General features: G+C 35.2%; 1 protein-coding gene across 1 annotated transcript; it reads left to right on the forward strand.

The window, feature by feature from the left end:
- Positions 1–1,097: 1,097 nt before the first annotated feature.
- LOC111154035 (RAD51 associated protein 2) lies at positions 1,098–8,771 on the forward strand. The gene is made up of 3 exons (XM_022513388.1): positions 1,098–4,353; positions 4,717–4,797; positions 8,576–8,771. Exons 1-3 carry the CDS (start codon positions 1,098–1,100, stop codon positions 8,692–8,694), a joined length of 3,456 nt encoding a protein of 1,151 aa, XP_022369096.1. The 3' UTR covers positions 8,695–8,771.
- Positions 8,772–18,230: the final 9,459 nt, after the last annotated feature.

Below are 18,230 nucleotides of genomic sequence, written 5' to 3' on the forward strand. Positions count from 1 at the left end.
ACCAACTTTGAAAAGACCATTAAGGGGACTGAGGTTTTTGATGAATGAATAGTAATCACATATTTCTTAATAAATATGTACATAATAATAATAAAAACATTTCAAAAATCATTTTCTTCTTATGGAATTGACAAAAAATCAGAACTGACTTGAAATAATAAATAAATTATTCTCAAGACAGAGGAAAAAGAAAAATAATGTCAGCACAATTTATTAGGTAGGAGTCGAGACTGTATCATTATTTATGCTTACAATAACTGGAATAGTTGAAACACAGTGTTTATCTTTAAGTTTTTTTATCCACATTGTTGGGGAAGGAAATACCACAGCACATATTAAAACGATTTTTCTACTGTTTTAAAGTGAGGATTAATAATTATCTGCGTAATTATTTCCACACATTTTTTTTCCCCTAAAATATTCCGATTGTTAAATACCAGTGCCTTCTTTCCCCTAAAAAACACTTTATTAGTGAGGTGGAAATCTGATTTTAAATGCTACCGGGGTGATTAAGAGCGTTTTTTGTTTTTTTTTTGTTTTTTTTTTTTAAATTACTCCAGACACGGAGCGGTTGGGTCCGGCGCTCACAAAACTACACTTTTTTCTTTAACTGGAGAAGACACTCTAGAGCAACTGTGGAGAAGCCGCTTCTGAGGTAAACAGAATTTTAGAATTTTTAAAGATAAAGTTTCTGTTTTCAAACTTAAAAAGAGGGAAAAAGAAAGAGAGAGAGAGAAAGAGAGATTTTGACATTCCCCTTAATTCTACCAAAGGGAAGAAAATATTTAGAGCCGCTGCAGTCCAGGCACCAGCAAGAGGCGCTAAAAATAGACAACGTAACCGCCCTCGGTGCATTGTACTTGGAGGGAGAGACTAGGCTCCCCCGCTCGAGGCAGAGTGGGGGCGGAGCCTATTCCTGGGGCGTGTCAGGGGCGGGGCAAGGGCGGGACTTTTTCCTGAGTCTGGGGTCAAAAGCAGCCTCAAAGGGGCGTGTCAGGGGCGTGACCAGGGCGTCGAGGGCTGGGGTGAGGCGGAGTCGCCTGGAGCCTACTAAAAGACCAGCCCGCAGGAACCTCAGAACATCTGCGTTCGCAGTCATGTCGCTCACGCACTCCAGCGCGCGGGGTGAGGAGTTCAGGGGTGCGGAGTTCAGGGAACCTCTCTGCTTTTTACCGCCTGCCGAGGACCCTGATTCCCAACCTCCCAGTAGTAAGCGGCCACGTCTAACGGAACCTGGCAGTGCCTCTGAGGCGCAGTGGAGGCTCCCTTTGGTGCCTCGCTTGTCTGAGGTGGAAAAAGTCTGGCAGTTGTCGCCCAGACCCGTCAGGGCGCCCTTTGTTTCAACTAGCGTGATATTTGATCACTCCACAGACTCGTCTGCGGGGAAACCTGTCAGTGGGGAGCAGATATCTAATCCGCGATGCCAAAATGGCAAATCTGAGATGAATGGTTGTTTGCAGTCTCTCCCCTCACAAAGTTTTGATTCTGGTTTGAGGGCTCCTGGAAGGTCTCCTGAAGCAGGACTGTGTGACAAAGAGGTTTTCAGTGCGCACTGCGGCGATGGCGCTGAAGCCGAGGCCGGTTCGCTTCTGCCCAACGCCACTATACACGATTTACCTGAAGTTAAAGACGCGGACGGAAAACAGTATTTAGTCCAAGGGAGAGACAATATTCAGGAAGACAATTGTTGTGTAAAACAGACAGAAAACCTATTTGGGGATGTTACCTTTCGCAAGGAAACCAAATCAACATTTCATGATATTAAGAACAGATGTAAAGTTGACAGTGTTATGCCATCAAATAAAAAAGAAAATAACATTTCAGCATCAACACTAAATATCTCAAAATCTCAAAACCAGCCCAGCATAGAAATTGCCAAACCCAGCTATTTTAGAGATAGCAGCACAATAAGTATCCCTGAGTTTCCAACTGATTTAAATAGCAAAATGTCCTCTGTCTATTTAAAGGAAATAGCAAAGAAAAAGAATGACAAAAACGAGGCATATGTTAGGGATTTCACAAACATTTACTGGTCCAAAAATAGACCTGATGTTAAGAAGCAAAAGTTACAGGATGATAAAAACATTGTGGAAGCCGATGCAGAAAATATTTTTTCTGCATGCTATGAAAGTAACCACCAGTCACTCAGCAACCAAAATATTTGTGTGAGAAAAAAAGACTTGATCAGTTTAAACTACTATAACCACAGTAGTATCATATCTGATGTAACAGACTCTGAAAAGGATTTCACTATAATACTAAGGAATGCAAACTTGGGAGAAGTAGAAACATGCCTGGACATTTACATTTTTACCAGATCAGAAAAATCTCAAAGCCAGGACTGTAACATTAGACATGTTTTGGGAAAAAAGAGGGCAAGTTGTTGGATTATGGATAATTACAAGACTCAAAGTGAAAATATTAAGACAACTGGAGAAAAAACGAATTTTCTACAATTAATAGAAATAGATAATTTAAGCAAAGAAGATTATCACTATCCAAAAGCCATGAGTACACATGAAAAACAACCAAAACCGCTCATGATAGGAACACTTGGTAGCCAAAAGGCTTTAATAATTTTTTTTCGGTTAAATGGTAAGGGAGAAAACAGTCATATGCTAGAGTTAAAATATACTACACAAAAAGACTTTCATTTAAACAATATTTTTAGAAGTTTCATTATGGCAATTTTTTATTTTCATGAAAATATTTCAGGAACTCAAAAAGATGATAATATTTTAATCTGGTGTGAAATTTTCAAGGATAAAAAGGAAACTGATCTTCAAAGTCTAATAATTAAGAATATGAATGTCATTAGAAAGAATATGTTATGCATATATTTACAAACTAGTGTTTCAGAACCTTTAAATAACATATTGAAAAACAATGTAACTTCTTTGCTCAGTAACTGTGAATCTTTAATGAGAATTGAAAATGATTCTAAATTAGTGGAGCGATGCATTGTCAAATGGTTAGTGCATTTGCATTTTTCAAAAAACATAGAGGAAAATCATACTGTGAAGCTAGCAAGGATTTCAACTTTTTCAAGACTATTAGAAGATATAAAACCTATGTTAGAAAAAAAGTTATTTAAAACTGATCAAGTTTTTGAGGAGTCTAAGAAAAAAACCATCAATTCCTTTTGTCTGACAACTAAAAACAAACATATTCCAATTTTTGAAACATATGAAAAAATTCCTCTTTTAATGGATTTTGATGACGAGGAGGAAATTTCTTTGACAAAAGAAATTTACCAGAATAAGAGTTTTCCTGAACAATTCATAAATGAGGAAAATTGGGTTCACTGTAGTCCTAATACTGTTACAACACATGTTAAGTCTGGCTCACCATTTATACAGAAATTTTATGAAATAAATATGTACAACCCAGATTTAGACACTGAAAGAAAACAGGAGTGTACTAAGATCAGTAGCTTTAATTTTAAGCGCATATTTGAAGATTTCTTCAACATTAGGCAACAGGCCATACCAACAAACCCCAACTTAAAACATAGTGAACAAACCAATCCTTGGACTCTAATTGAAGTGCTAAATGTTATGAGCTTGCTAAGTGAAATCAAAGGAAAAAAACATGACTCAATTTTGAAGGCGGAAGTAGAAGTCATGGCACAAAGTTTACCCAACTGTTGTCGAGTTAACAAAGCTATTAAGATAGAAAAGGAAGAGAAAAATAATTTCTATTCAGTGGATGGCATGTTTTCTATGCAACCAGTTTCCTTAATGAGTAAAAAAGTAAATCTGGAAGAAACTAAATATGTTAATCAAAATAATGTGGCTGACAGAAATGAATATGAGAGTGCTTTGCAAGACAGTAAGTTGGCTACTTCAAAGCATTTTCATCCAAAGAATGATTCTATAGAATGTGTTAATCATCAATTTGAAAGTGATTTGAGTCTAGGGAACAACGAATGTTTTCAGGACTTAACTGCTGAGTGTTTATCAACAGAAGCTCTGACAATAGTGAATGATTGTGAGATGAAGAGTAAATTTGATTTAGTACTTCAAGAACTTCATATGTTTCATGAAATTAGTAAGGAAAACAAAATTCTAAGTGCCGTGGAAACGAACAATGGGCAAGAAAATTACTTTAGAGAAAATAATGATATTGAAGAGGTAAAAATAGAGACAAAAAAAGATTTGAAAATGGTTACAGTCAACAAAGTATGTGAGTCTTCCTTTCTCTGTGATGCCATAACATGTCCTAACATGCCTAAAAGACACCAAAGTTCATTTAAATGGAAAACAATACCTGATCGTGGAGAACAGGAAGTTCCAAAGGAATATAGCTGTCCAAGAACCCTGGAAGAGGAATTTTACTCTACTTCCAAGGAAGGTATGAAATTAGTATTAAAACGTTTTTTCTCATGATTGAAAAAAATTGTTGCCTTTTTTCTGTGTAGGCCAAATATATAATTTTTTGAAAAAAGGAGAGCGAGGTAAAGAGTAAGACAATATTTACAGATGCACATTATTTTCCTATGAAAGGCTGGCTGGTCAAACACTAAATAATACCCTGAAGTTGAAGGACACAAGTGATGAATTTTTTAAAAGGAGCCTTGGTGAGACCTGCTTCTGCTTCATTTATTTAATATTAGAAGCCAATAGGAGGAAACATTTTTGAGAAATTAATTTATTTATAGTATTAACATTTTGTGTAAAAGTTATTTTGCTGTAACATATTGATTTTTATTTCCAGACTGTGAAAAACCTTCACCTAAAAGGACTGCTTTTTTCTCTGATGAACTTGAGGGAAAATTTAATTATTTACTGAAGGGAGGTAAGATTTTTGGTTATTTTCTAGAATACCTTCAGAGATGATTTTTGCATTTTGTATTTTTTAGCATGAGGAGAATATCCTCAGGTTGTGAGAAGATAAATGCAAAGATTTATCACTTTTGTAACCATTAAATTTTACTGATGCACATTTCAATAGTTACAAATCAGTTAAAAATTAAAATGCCACTTAGAATATTACTGGGAAATGTGCTCTACAAAACCATATTTCAATATTTGTAGTGATGCATTGCAATAACTAGGTGATGAAGTGTGTGGTTTTTTTTTTGTTTGTTTGGTTTTTTTTTTTGGCTAATATACACATCTAATGTATGTAACAAATTGGCAAAACCAAAAAAGGCATTTATCTAAGTTGGATTTTCATTGATGAGATGTTATTCCCAATTATATATTTTTTGTCTATGTTCCTTATTATGGGGATTTATATATGGATATTTTATTTAGTAATTAAAAAGTTATTATCACTTAGATATGTTAACATGATCTAGGACTATGACATTTAAAATTTGATTAGTACTAAAGAATAAAACTAAAGAGAAGTTAAACAACTAACTTTATCCATTGCCTAAAAGGTCCTCAACACCTGAATAAAACACGCTAAGTTTAATATCCAATTTTTAAAATTTTTTAATTTATTTTTAAAATTTATTTTCAGTGTACCATAAGTCATTGTTTATGTACCACACACAATACGTGCCCTCCATAATACCCGCCACCAGCCTCACCCAACCTAATATCCACTTTAACTTGTGATACCAATGGGAGTGAGGTAGGGGTAGGGTTGACACCAGGAAACTGTTTTCTAAATGACTTTTTCATATGGTCAGAAATTGCTGGTATTACACCACAAGACTAGATCTAGAAAGAGTAATGATATAGGTAAATATATTAACCAAAACATCTTTAGTCATGCATTATTTCTCAAAATATTTTTCCTGACCTTTCATCATCTGTAGGATGTATCCTTGATAACTTTATTCAGTCACTTGAAAACTGTACCTGTTTCTCTCTTCTTAGTCTACAATGAGATAATCTTAAAAATTAATCCCATTCCTTGGAAGGTCAAAAACCCCTAGGTAGTCTCTTCTCCTTTGAATAAAGGGAATAATTGAGAGAACGATACTCTGAGATTCAAAGCAAAGTGGTAGAATTAGCCTGGAAAGGAAATAAGTTGTTTCTTCAAGGACAAACAGGAAGAGATTGGGTTTAGGAAAGTATTTTGAGATAGAAAGGAAGAAGAGTTGGTAGCTCATACTCATATTGTCATCACGGTCATAATTGTAATAATGGAATGGATTTATGAGGAAAATTGAGTGTAAACTAATTGGAAAAGAAATGTTACATTTGTTGGGAATATCTGAACCCATAATACTCTAGTGCGCTTTTACAAGAAAAAGAGCCTTGTCATGAAACATGAAAAATCATATGGACAGTCAGAGTTATTTAGTACTATGTTAAGAAGCTCCTCTTGGATTTACATTCAAAGTGCATAAAAATGGAGTGATTTTCCTGAGACTTGTTAAAACCCATAGTGTAAGGAAAAAGTTGGGAAATGGTGCAAAGCAGAGCTAGCAAACAAGGACTAATTCTGCCTAGGTAGAGTGGGTGACTGCTTATGCAGTGTGATCTTAAAGGCATTGGGAAATGGTTGGCTCCACAGCGATGCTGAAGTGTTTTTTTTTTTTTTTTTTAAAGATTTATTTATTTATTTACTTGACAGACAGAGATCACAAGCAGGCAGAGAGGCAGGCAGAGAGAGAGGAGGAAGCAGGCTCCCCGCTGAGCAGAGAGCCCGATGCGGGGCTCGATCCCAGGACCCTGGGATCATGACCTGAGCTGAAGGCAGAGGCTTTAACCCACTGAGCCACCCAGGTGCCCCTGAAGTGTTTTTTATATTTATCCAGTTGTCATCATGATGCCTCCAGTTAAATCTACCCCTAATATTTCCAGCGCATCCTGACTCACTCTGTTTCTCTCTCCTTTCTCTGTGGTGTAGAAAATGAAAGTAGTTTGAAATTATTTTGAACATGTGAAATATGACAGCCAGTCAGCGCACGTGGTGCTTTATATATCATTTAGCACCCAAACTTCCCTAACTTGAAGGTATACAAAATCACCTGGGTGTCCTCTTCAATGATTCTGATTCTTTTGTGCAGTAGGCCCTAGGATTCTGTATTCCCAACAAGCTCCTAGCATATGTAGATGCTGCTAGCCTGTGGACTGTATTTTGACTTGCAACAATTTAGAAAATATTTGAGTTAATATTATCTCTAAAAGATTACTAATACACTTTATGGCTTTTTTAAAACACTGCTTTTTTAACTTATTTAAGTTCAGTTAGTTTACACTGAATTTTAAAATGAATAATTTAATGCTTGAACGTTTAGAATTGTTAAATAGTACAAAGCAATAAATTAATCAGGTGCACAGTAATAATAAAAGGGATCACAACTTACTTATGATATGAAAGGAGGAAATCCAAGGAGACAAAGAAGCATATCCTCATAGCCACATCTTGATGACTCTTTAAGGGCATATGCTTTGCAAAGGGCCTGCTGTTGATACAAACTGGTTTGGTGATTTCCTACCCATTGCAAAATTACCAGAAGTATCTTTTATATTAGACTATGAAAGAGGAAAGCTATTCTTTGAAAAAGTAATCAAGTAGACTAATTCTGGCTTTGTTCTAAAATCATAATCTCATAATGAAGAAGTTCACTTAGCACAAATTTCTGAAATTATCTAATTTATAAACAAATCCAGTGTATCAGAAATGATCCAACAATTTTGTTTTATTTGGACAATCCCTTTTTCTGTAAAAACTGAAAAAAACTAGTAATATGCTTTTTCTCTTATTTTTATAATTAACTTTATACATTTAATGTTGAACAAAGTATCATAAACTGATTTATAACTATTTTTGTGGTAAGTTTTTTTCTCCCTGTTTATATATAGTTAAACTTTGTATTTTATTTCATTAATGTTTACATAGATAAATACACAGTTTTTACTTGGTTCAGCTTAGTAGAAATGCCGTTTATCTTTGTTAAAAGTATTATTAGGTTGATTACACCATTTTTAGTAAAATATGCTATTATATTAAGATCATACTACTTGATTGAAGCTGGCTTAAAATTTGATACATTTTTAGCTTTACATATGTACCTCACTGTTTATTTTTTTAAAAAAGCATTTGGAAAATTAAAGATATTTTTGTGTTTCATTATCAAGAATAGTTGATCCTACCTGTCTGGTCAACTGTTCGTTGTCCATGAAATGCTTTGAACTTTGAATATGACCGTATGATGTTATATAAAAATTTCAAAATCAGAACCCTCCATTTATACATAATAGTGAAATGTATTTGTGCAGTATTGCTGATAATAATCTCCATTAGGAGCCAAATGAAATCATTAATAGTATAACCTACAGTTAAGCTTCTAGTAGAAAAATGACTTGGTTTCTAAAGCCACAACATCAAGTTAACTGTATAGTTTTGTTGTTGTTAAGTCAAACTGCCAGACTGGAATGTTGATTTTATTTAGTTGCTATCATATGTGGGCAAGTTACTTAACTTCTGTTGTGCTGAGGTTTTCACATTTTAAAAATGGAGACAGGATAAGCAAACTGATGCATTTAAAGCACTTAGCTCAGTGACTCAGAAAATATTGCTAGATGTTGATGAGAAGTAGAATTTTTTAAGCTTAGAAAATACAAGTAATTTTTATTCCCTCATGCACTTTTATTGTCTTATATTTTAGGTAGTAATTTTTCACATGGAATTTCAAGAGTACTACCTCTTAAGACCTGCAGTCGACCAATAAGAATTGGTTTGTCAAGAAAAGCTAAGCTTAAACAACTTCATCCTTATCTGAAGTAAATGTTATGAGAACTTAAAAGAAGGCACTGGACTTTAATATTTCAAAACATTTCACATTTATAAATCTTTTGTCTCTTACTTTGGTTAAATGCTTTCTCCTGGTTGAGAGTTTTGAGCTTTATTTATTATGAAGTATGCAGAGGGTTTAGTGTGTGTGTGTTTTTTTGTGTGAATTATATGATTGCCTTCAAATGTTTTAAAAATTTTCATTATTGTTTTCATATTATTACAATATGTACATTAAAAGCTTTTCATGATCTCATAAAATATGCCAACTTATATTTCATGATATGTATGTGTATAAAGCTTTTATGGAGAAGAGTGATATAGCCTTTATAGGTTTCTCAAAAGGATCTGTAATTCATAAAAAAGGTAAAAAAAAAAAAACACTGTTTCAATCCACTTTCCTTAATTTATCAAGTGAAAAATAGAGGTGCAAAGAGGATGGGTAAGTTTTTAAGAACACAGAATCAGTGTCTGGATTGGGATAGAGGCACTCTCTGAAGAATTCTTTCCTACTTTTCTTTGCATTCATTTTATAATTTTTATTTCATTCCCCAGAGTCTATCTTTGGCCCCAGAGCAGAATTATGATCATGTAGTTAATACCTAATAATTTATTCATTCATAAAACAGAAACATTTTAATACTACCATTGTGTTAAATTCAGAGATAGAATACCGAAGAAGATATGTAAAGAGTTTTATGGAACTAATTTTCTCTGCTTGAGATTGGTAATTTTTAATGGAAGTATCTAGATGGGGTGCCAGGATGACTCAGAGTGAGTGACTCTTGGGGTTTGTCTCAGGTCACCATCGCAGAGTCAGGGGTTGAGCCCCGAGTTGGGCTCTGTGCTCAGCCCAGAGTCTGCTTGAGAGTCTCTCCCTATGCTCCTCCCACTGCTCATGTTCTCTGTCTCTCTTTAATAAACAAACAAAATCAGTTTTTTTTTTTAAAGGGACATATTGGGACTTCTTCCCTGAACTTGACTCATAACTGTCTATTCAGCCTCTCTACTGTGATGTCTAATAAGTTTCTCAAACTTAAGATGCCCCAAACTGAGCTTCTGCTATTTCCCCCTAACTCTTCCTCCAGGGCTTTTCATTTCAGTGAATGGTCACTCCATTCATTCAGTTACTCGGCTTAGAAATCTTGGAGTAATCCTTGCCACTTCTTTTTTTCTCATAACCTGTTGCTGGCCCATGAACCAACTCTATTGGCATTAGCTTCTCTTGCCAGGATGATTACAGGATGATTATGAGTCCTAATAGTTCTCCCTGCTTTAGTACCTGCTGCCCTTCAGTCTATTCTGAACACATTAGCCAGAATGATTCTTTAAAATATGTCATAACATATCACAGCTCTGTTCAAAACCTTCTACGGGCTATCTTACTCAGAGAAAAAAAAAAAATCTTACTTTTATATGTAATCATCTGACAGTGATCTCTCTTACTTCCCTAAAGCTCTCTCTGCTGTTTTCCCTTTGTTCATTCTACTGAAACCACACTGACTTTGCTGCTTCTTGGATACATTAGGAATATTCCTGCCTCAGGGACTTTTTACTTGCTTTTTCTGAAATGTTCGTACGTTATCTGTATAGCTTGTTCTGTACTCCCTTCCTTGAACGTCACTTAAATGTCACCTTGTTAGTGTGCTTTTTCTTCCTGCTAACATTCATATGCCCCTTCCCTGCTTGTATCTTTTCCTCCTTAATACTTCGCTATCAACATACTCTGTCTTTTACGTATTTATTTTATTTATTGTCTGCCTTTCCCACTGGATTTTAAACTCTTTGAGGGCAAATGCATTTCCTCTTTTATTACCGTATCCCCAGTGCCTAGGTGCTTGACATAATAAATGTTAGTTGAAAACAAGAGTGAACAATGCCAACAAGAGTAAGTATGTCTTAAATGCATTGCTCTGATTAAACTTTTCTTCTTGAGGCATATAACTGTTTGTCCTCCTAGTATACCAAAGGTCTCTTTGGTATTCTTTGTTGCAATGTCTGCTGGATCCAAATATGTGAATACAAAGCTTGGATCTAGAACAGTAACTATGTATCTTTCTTCAGAAATTAGACATTAACTTGTCAGAATTTTAAATGTTTTTTTCTTTAAATTTTAATGAAGAGAAAAATCAGTTAAAACTAAAACATGGATGTATAATCTTGAAAACTAAATTATAAAAATACTACTCAAAATTCAATTTTATCTCTGATCCCATTTAAGATCTTTATAAATATAGTCAGTATAATAAATCAAAATTTCCTATTTACTTATTTCTTTTGTGTTAGTAGAAAAGAAATATTATTTTTATTTATTTTTGCCCTTTTACTTTTATATTTGCCCTTTAAACAATCTTTTAAGCTTTATTTTTTAAAACATTATTTATTTTTGAAAAGTTAATATCTAGACATGGTACTAAATGCAAAGAATGAAAAAAAAAAAAAAAGAAACAATGAATACAAGTACTCCCACCCCTTTTTGACACTTAGCTATCCAGTCTTCCTCAATAGAGGAAATAATGGTTAACAATTCCTTTCCCCTATATATTTCCATGAAAGAATAATATGTTATTATTAATAAGCATATAAAGTATTTTTAGTTGTTTTTTGTTTTATACCCATATTTTTTACAGCATACTTAATAAATTCAGTAATTTATAAATTTCAGCATGTTAAAAATGTAAGATTTAGGGGGCGCCTGGGTGGCTCAGTGGAATAAAGCCTCTGCCTTCGGGTCGGGTCATGATCCCAGGGTCCTGGGGTAGAGCCCCACATCGGGCTTTCTGCTCATCAGGGAGCTTGCTTCCTCCTCTCTCTCTCTGCCTGCCTCTCTGCCTACTTGTGATCTCTATCTGTCAAATAAAATAAAATAAAATCTTAAAAAAAAAAAGTCTCTACTAGCCAGCTGAAGGAAGATTAGGGCTGATGTATAGACTTAAAAAAAAAAAAAATGTAAGATTTAGGGGCACTCGGGTGGCTCAGTTGGTTAGGCCTCTGCCTTTGGCTCAGGCCATGGTCTCAGGGTCCTGGGATGGAGCCCCATATTGGGCTCCCTGCTCAGTGGGGAGTCTACTTTTCTCCTCCCCCTTTTCCTCTCACTCCTGCTTGTGTTTTGTTTTGTTTTGTTTCCTCTCTGTCTCAAATAAATAAAACTTTTTTTAAAAAATTAAGATTAAAAGGAGAAAAACATTTTAATGCTAAAGAAACTGAAACTTGAAAAGAAGTCAAATGCATTTAATGAATTTGACATTTTGACCAAATTTATGGTAATTTTAAAGCATTTTTAGAAATTCTGACTTTTAACTTTAAAAAGTTCTTAATACTACTCTAACATAACACTTAGGTTTATATTTCAGTAAATATAGTTTTATAAGATGCTTAATCATATAATCCATAATCTTTGTGATTGGGACACCTGGGTGGCTCAGTAGTTAAGCATCTGCCTTTGGCTCAGGTCATGATCCCAGGGTCCTGGGATCAAGCCCCATATTGGGCTCCCTGCTTCTCCCTATCCCACTCCCCCTACTTTTGTTCTCTTTCTCACTCTGTCTCTCTCTGTCAAATAAATAAATAAAATCTTAAAGTAAAATAAAATAGTTTAAAAAAATCTTTGTGATTGATTCTGCTGTCTATCTGTCATTCCAATTTCTCCTTTATTTCACTGCTTTACATCCAGTAGCTTAATTTCTACTCATTTCTTTTGTGTGCTTCTAATTGTATGTTTATACACAAGTCCCTTTCTTCTCTCCTCAGAGTCTTTATCTTTCTTTACCCTACCCCCTGCTTTCTTTGACCAGAAAGAACACTCTTTTCTCTTCTTTTTTAAAGATTTTATCTATTTATTTGAGAGAGAGAGCAAGAGAGCATTAACAGGGGGACAGGCAGAGGGACAAGCCTCCCTGCTGAGTGGGGAACCTGATGTGGGGCTCAATCGCAGGACCCCAAGATAATGACATGAGTTGAAGTCAGATGCTTAACCGACTGAGCCACCCAGGCCCCCCAAGAAAGGACACTCTTAAGAGTCACTGAGGATTTTGACAATTTTTCAGTTTGCATTTTTTTTTTTTATTTGACAGACAGAGATCACAAGTAGGCAGAGAAGCAGGCAGAGAGAGAGAGGAGGAAGTAGGCTCCCTGCTGAGCAGAGAGCCGAACGCGGGGCTCTATCCCAGGACCCTGGGATCATGACCTGAGCTGAAGGCAGAGGTTTTAACCCACTGAGCCACCCAGGTGCCCCTCAGTTTGCATTTTTTTTAAGTTTTTCTTTTCTTTTCTTTTTTTTTTTTTGATTGTTAGCAGCCTTCCATCCTTGAAACCTTCACTCTGGGATGATACACCACTCCTTATTTCTCTGACCATACTAGTTCTTTTATTTTCTGATTCCGAGATAGAAGCAAACTGCACAGTTTAGTCTATGGCCTTTTGCTCCTTTCTTCTGCTTTATATTCCTTAGAAACCTCTTCAATTTTCATAGCATCATCTAGCATATCAAATCTATGGTTTTGGTACCAAATAATATCTTTCTTAAATTCAAATTTCAATTGTATAACTATAATTTAAAAAAAAAACCTTAATATTCACTGAGTGCTTAGTATAAGTCAGGAAATAGTCTTTTTTTTTTTTTAAGATTTATTTATTTATTTGAGAGAGAGAGAGAGAGAGAGAGAGAGAGATGGCACATGCAGGGTGGTAAGAGTAGAGGGAGAAATCTCAAGCAGACTCCTCTCTTGAGTGTGGAGCACTCCACTCTGCTCCATGACCCTGAGATCATGACCTGGGCCCAAACTAAGAGTCTGTCCTTAACCAACTGCACTAGTCAGGTGCCTCAAGTCAGGAGATAGTCTATGCTCTTTATCTATTTGAAATCATTCAATCCTTAAATAACCTCATAGTAAAATACTATTTCATCATTCTTTTACACCGTGAATTTAAATAACTTGTCTACGGTCATAAAATATTAACTGACAGAATCAGAATTCAAACCCAGGCTGTCTGCCTCAAGCCCAAAGGTCTTAACTGTTACAGTATATTGCTCTTATTTCCATATTGCTATGGGTCAATAACTTTAACTCAGTGTATCTAAAGTCTTATGAGTCTTCATTCATTCACTCTCCTACCTGACATTTATTCCCTGTTATCAAATCCTTTTTTTTTTTTTTTTTTTTTGAGAGAGAGAAAGAGAGTGCATGTGAATGCACATTTGAGCAGAGTGTGGGCAGGGCGGGGTAGGGGAGAAAGAAAAAGGTTAGAGGGAGGGGGACAGGGGGAGAGAGAATCTTAAGCAGACTCCCTGTTGGTGCAGAGCTGAACAGGTACCTAGATTTCATGACCCTGACTGAGATCATGACCTGAGCTGAAATCAAGAGTCAAGACACCTAACTGACTGAGCCACTCAACCCCGCTTTCCTATTATCAAACCTGTTGCTTCCTTCTCCTTAGGAGTTTTCTGACCTATTAATACTTTTCCGTTCATTTGAGCCTCCATAATGTGATCTTTTCAGATGATCACCCCACAATTTCCCTATAACTTAACTATTCTATTAATGCTTCACTTTCTACCAACTAATATTTTCTATTCTGTTCATAGTCTTTCCTCTTCTAAGATGCTCTCCTTTTATACCTATTTAAGTCTTACCTATCCTTAAACTACAGCCTCTATAATGTTTCCACCAACAACTGGAACATCTTATCTCTTATGAATAACAATAGGGCATTCTTTTAAAATTCACTTAAAAAATTTTATTATACCTGTCCATATTATTTATCCCTTTACTTTTCTAAGCTTCTGCATAAACATCATCTTAGAAACTTCTTTATAGTCAGTCTCTAAAGCATTTGATCAGTGTTTTGTATTAAATGTGGTTTATTGCTTATATGTCAAATATTAATACAGCATTTTTTCATGATTTTTGGTTTTATGTTTTTATTGGTTAATCTACTAAGTTTATAGCTTTTTTTCTTTGTTTGCTTGCAGAAGAAAATATAATAAATCCAGTGGGGCTTTTTGACATATTTTCATCTTTGGCTCTTTCTTATTTATCCTTCCCCTCAATATTGAGACCAGCTTCAAAGTAGAACCCAACTCTTCCTCACAATGCTTTTATAAATACCTTTTAATATGACTAACACTTACTTAAATTGATTTACACACTCATTTTTTTCTTGATAATACTGATTTTCAATAAAACTTTATAAAATTGTTTATGTGTGCTTTCAGCTATAGGCAAAAATGAATGTTGTACAAATTTACTTTTTCCTTGTCTTTGAAAGTTTGCTTCACAAAATAGTACCTCACAAATCTACTGCTATTCTAAATACTATACTTGGAATGATTATCCTCATCATTATTATCATCATAATTGTTAGCCATCAAGGGTCTTTATGAGTAGGATAACCTGGGACATATGGAATTAGTGTCAATAATCAAAATTTGGAGGTTGCTTATTTGCAGTGAAGCAAACAAATAATTCTTTTATAGCCTGCTGAATGGGTCAGAATCTTAAAGCTGGTGCTTCATTTTCTAATTACTTTAGTAGCATGTTGTTGAAATATTTTATGTACGTTCACAAAATTTCTCTGCACATCTCAAGTCTCCTTTTTGGATATGACAAAATACAAACTTATTGACAGAAAGTTTTAATTTGCATGTGGCAGAGTAATATATAAATTAACTCAATGTGTAATTTTGAGGTACATACTGAAGAAATTTCTTAAGAGTATATGTATTTTGATTAGAATGCTGCAGAGTTGGAGTTGGATCTAGGAAAATTTTCACAGGTGCTCTATACAAAGAGAGAGCAGTTTGAAAGTGGTTACAAAGAAATAAGATGTAACAGCACAAACGACTCAATAGCACCAATGATTCATCAATGCTGAAAATACATTTATCTAAAGAGATATTAATGCTCTCATGCTAGATTAAAACTCCTGTTAAGAAATGAGAAAGCAGGGGCGCCTGGGTGGCTCAGTGGGTTAAGCTGCTGCCTTCGGCTCAGGTCATGATCTCAGAGTCCTGGGATCGAGCCCCACATCGGGCTCTCTGCTCAGCAGGGAGCCTGCTTCCTCCTCTCTCTCTGCCTGCCTCTCTGCCTGCTTGTGATCTCTCTCTGTCAAATAAATAAATAAAAATCTTTAAAAATAAAAAAAAATTAAAAAAATTAAAAAAAAAAAGAAATGAGAAAGCAGGGGTGCCTGGGTGGCTCAGTGGGTTAAAGCCTCTGCCTTTGGCTCGGGTCATGGTCCTGGGGTCGTGGAATGGAGCCCCACATTGGGCTCTCTGCTCAGCAGGGAGTCTGCTTCCCTCCCCCACCCCCACTGCCTGCCTCTCTGCCTACTTGTAATCTCCGTCAAATAAACAAATAAAATCTTAAAAAAAAAAAGAAATGAGAAAGCATAGTTTTATAAATCATTAAGATTTTTATAACACTAACTTGAAGAACTTAATTCTTAGAGAAGTTTTACATTTACAGAAAAATGGAATAGAATGTACAGAGTTCCCCTATACTGCTCCCTCCGTCTCCTCAATTTCCTCTATTATTTACATTTTGCTTTGGTGTTGTACATATGTTACAATTGTTGAACCAATATTGATACATTATCATTTTTATTTATTTTTAGATGAATTTTTTTATTTATTTGAGAGAGAGAGAGAGCATGAGCAGTGAAAGGGGCAAAGGGAGAAGCAGACTCCCCACTGAGCAGTGAGCCCAACATGGGACTTAATCCCAGGACCCTGAGATCATGACCTGATCTGAAGATGGACACTTAACCAACTGAGCCACCTAGGCAACCCTTGATACATTATTATTTCCTAAAGTTCAGTTTACATGAAAGTTCACTCCTTGTGTTGTACAGTTTTGAGTTTTGTCAGATGCGTGATGCCACATATCCACCTTTACAGTATCATACGGAATCGTTTCACTGCCCTAAAAATTCTCTCTGCTCCACCTGTTCGTCTCTCTTTACCTCTCTTCCCCAAATTCAGGGAACCACTCATATTTTTACTATATTTAGTTTTGCCTTTTCCAAAATACCATATAGCTGGAATTATTTATTATGTAGACTGGTTTCTTTCACATGGCGATATGCATTTAAGATTCCTATGATCTTAACTTTTCTAGCAAAAGGTATTTTTCTAGTAAAAGACTTAAAGTCCCAAATGTTTTAGGCCTTCCCTTCTACCATTCCATTTTCTTTCAGGGAAAAAGGCAGAAATTATAAATCAGGTAAAATTGTGGCTCCGTCCACCTATCAACTTCTGAAAGTTTTTCTCATAGATTTTCCTTATGGGGAGTCTTCAAAGGAGCTACACTGTCAACATTAACAAAAGCTTCTCTTTGAACAGAGGCATTTCAAAGCATTTTAGGCCATGATAAAATGGTTCCAAAGAAGGTTTTATCTTTTATTTTGTTAGCAAGAGCTGCACTTAGGAGCCAAAATGCACCAGAGACTAAATGGTCAACATTAAGATGGTGTTGTAAAAGTCTATGCTAGGCTTGGAAAATTTCTAGAAGTGGAAATCAAAAGCACTAGCCAATATAAGGGAATATTTTAATGTGTTACTCTTGTGATGTCTTGTATAATGAAGGCCCTGTGATGTGCTGCATGGACATCAGAATACTATTAGTAGTTCCCATTCTGAGACTACTTGAATGTTAATAATCATCAAGTACGTATTTAGACTCAGTAATTTTCTAGCACTTTATCAAGTGCTATATGGAATATGCATATATAAATCATGGTTCCTGATTTAAAGAGTATACAAATTTAGTTGGCAAAATCTAAGAGGCAAAACTCACTAAAGAACTAAAAGAATAGTTAGGAGACTTGAGATTTTGTTCTGACTCTCAGCATGATCTTGAATATGTCATGTAGCCGCCTTTGGCTTTCAGATGTTTCCTCATTTGGCTTATTGTAATCACTAAAATAACTTCTGATATTCTGTTGTTTTGCAAATGAAACACACTCTGGGTTGTTCATTAGAAATAAAAGGAGAACTATAAAGAAGGAAAGACATTAAGTGTAAAAAACAAAGAATGTGAAATATTTTTAGATATTTTAGCATTTTTATTTGCTATTAAAGGATGATAAAAAAGAACAAAGATTAGAGTAGTTGTTATTGTTTTAAAAAGATTTTATTTATTTATTTGAGAGAGAGAGCACGAGTGGGAGGAGGGGCAAAGGAAGAGGGCGAAACAGACTCCCTGCTGAGCACAGCGCCCAGGGGTGGACTCTATCCCAGGACCCTGGGATCACAACCTGAGCCCAAGTCAGATGCTTAACTGACTGAGCCACCCACATGCCCCGTTATCTTTCAAACATCTCAAATATGAAGAATATTATCTGTTTCCTAATGCATTCATTTATTAATTTATTTATGCCCTCAATTTACACTTATTGAGAGCATATTGTGAGTCTGGAACTGAACAAATGATCTCATTTCTGTGAATTCTCTCGGTTATAAAGTTCAGAGCATGTTACTCATCATTCTTCCTATGGAGCAGGCATTTTTTAAAAAAGAGAATCTACCCACA

This window comes from Enhydra lutris, unplaced genomic scaffold (genome assembly GCF_002288905.1).
Source record: "Enhydra lutris kenyoni isolate GAN:26980312 unplaced genomic scaffold, ASM228890v2 scaffoldscaffold35, whole genome shotgun sequence".
NCBI lineage: Eukaryota > Metazoa > Chordata > Mammalia > Carnivora > Mustelidae > Enhydra > Enhydra lutris.

Coding starts and splice junctions, on each gene's coding strand:
- LOC111154035 (XM_022513388.1), top strand. CDS start 1,098: ATGTCGCTCACGCACTCCAGCGCGCGGGGTGAGGAGTTCAGGGGTGCG. Junction 4,354..4,716: donor TTACTCTACTTCCAAGGAAG/GTATGAAATTAG, acceptor TTTTATTTCCAG/ACTGTGAAAAACCTTCACCT. Junction 4,798..8,575: donor TAATTATTTACTGAAGGGAG/GTAAGATTTTTG, acceptor CTTATATTTTAG/GTAGTAATTTTTCACATGGA.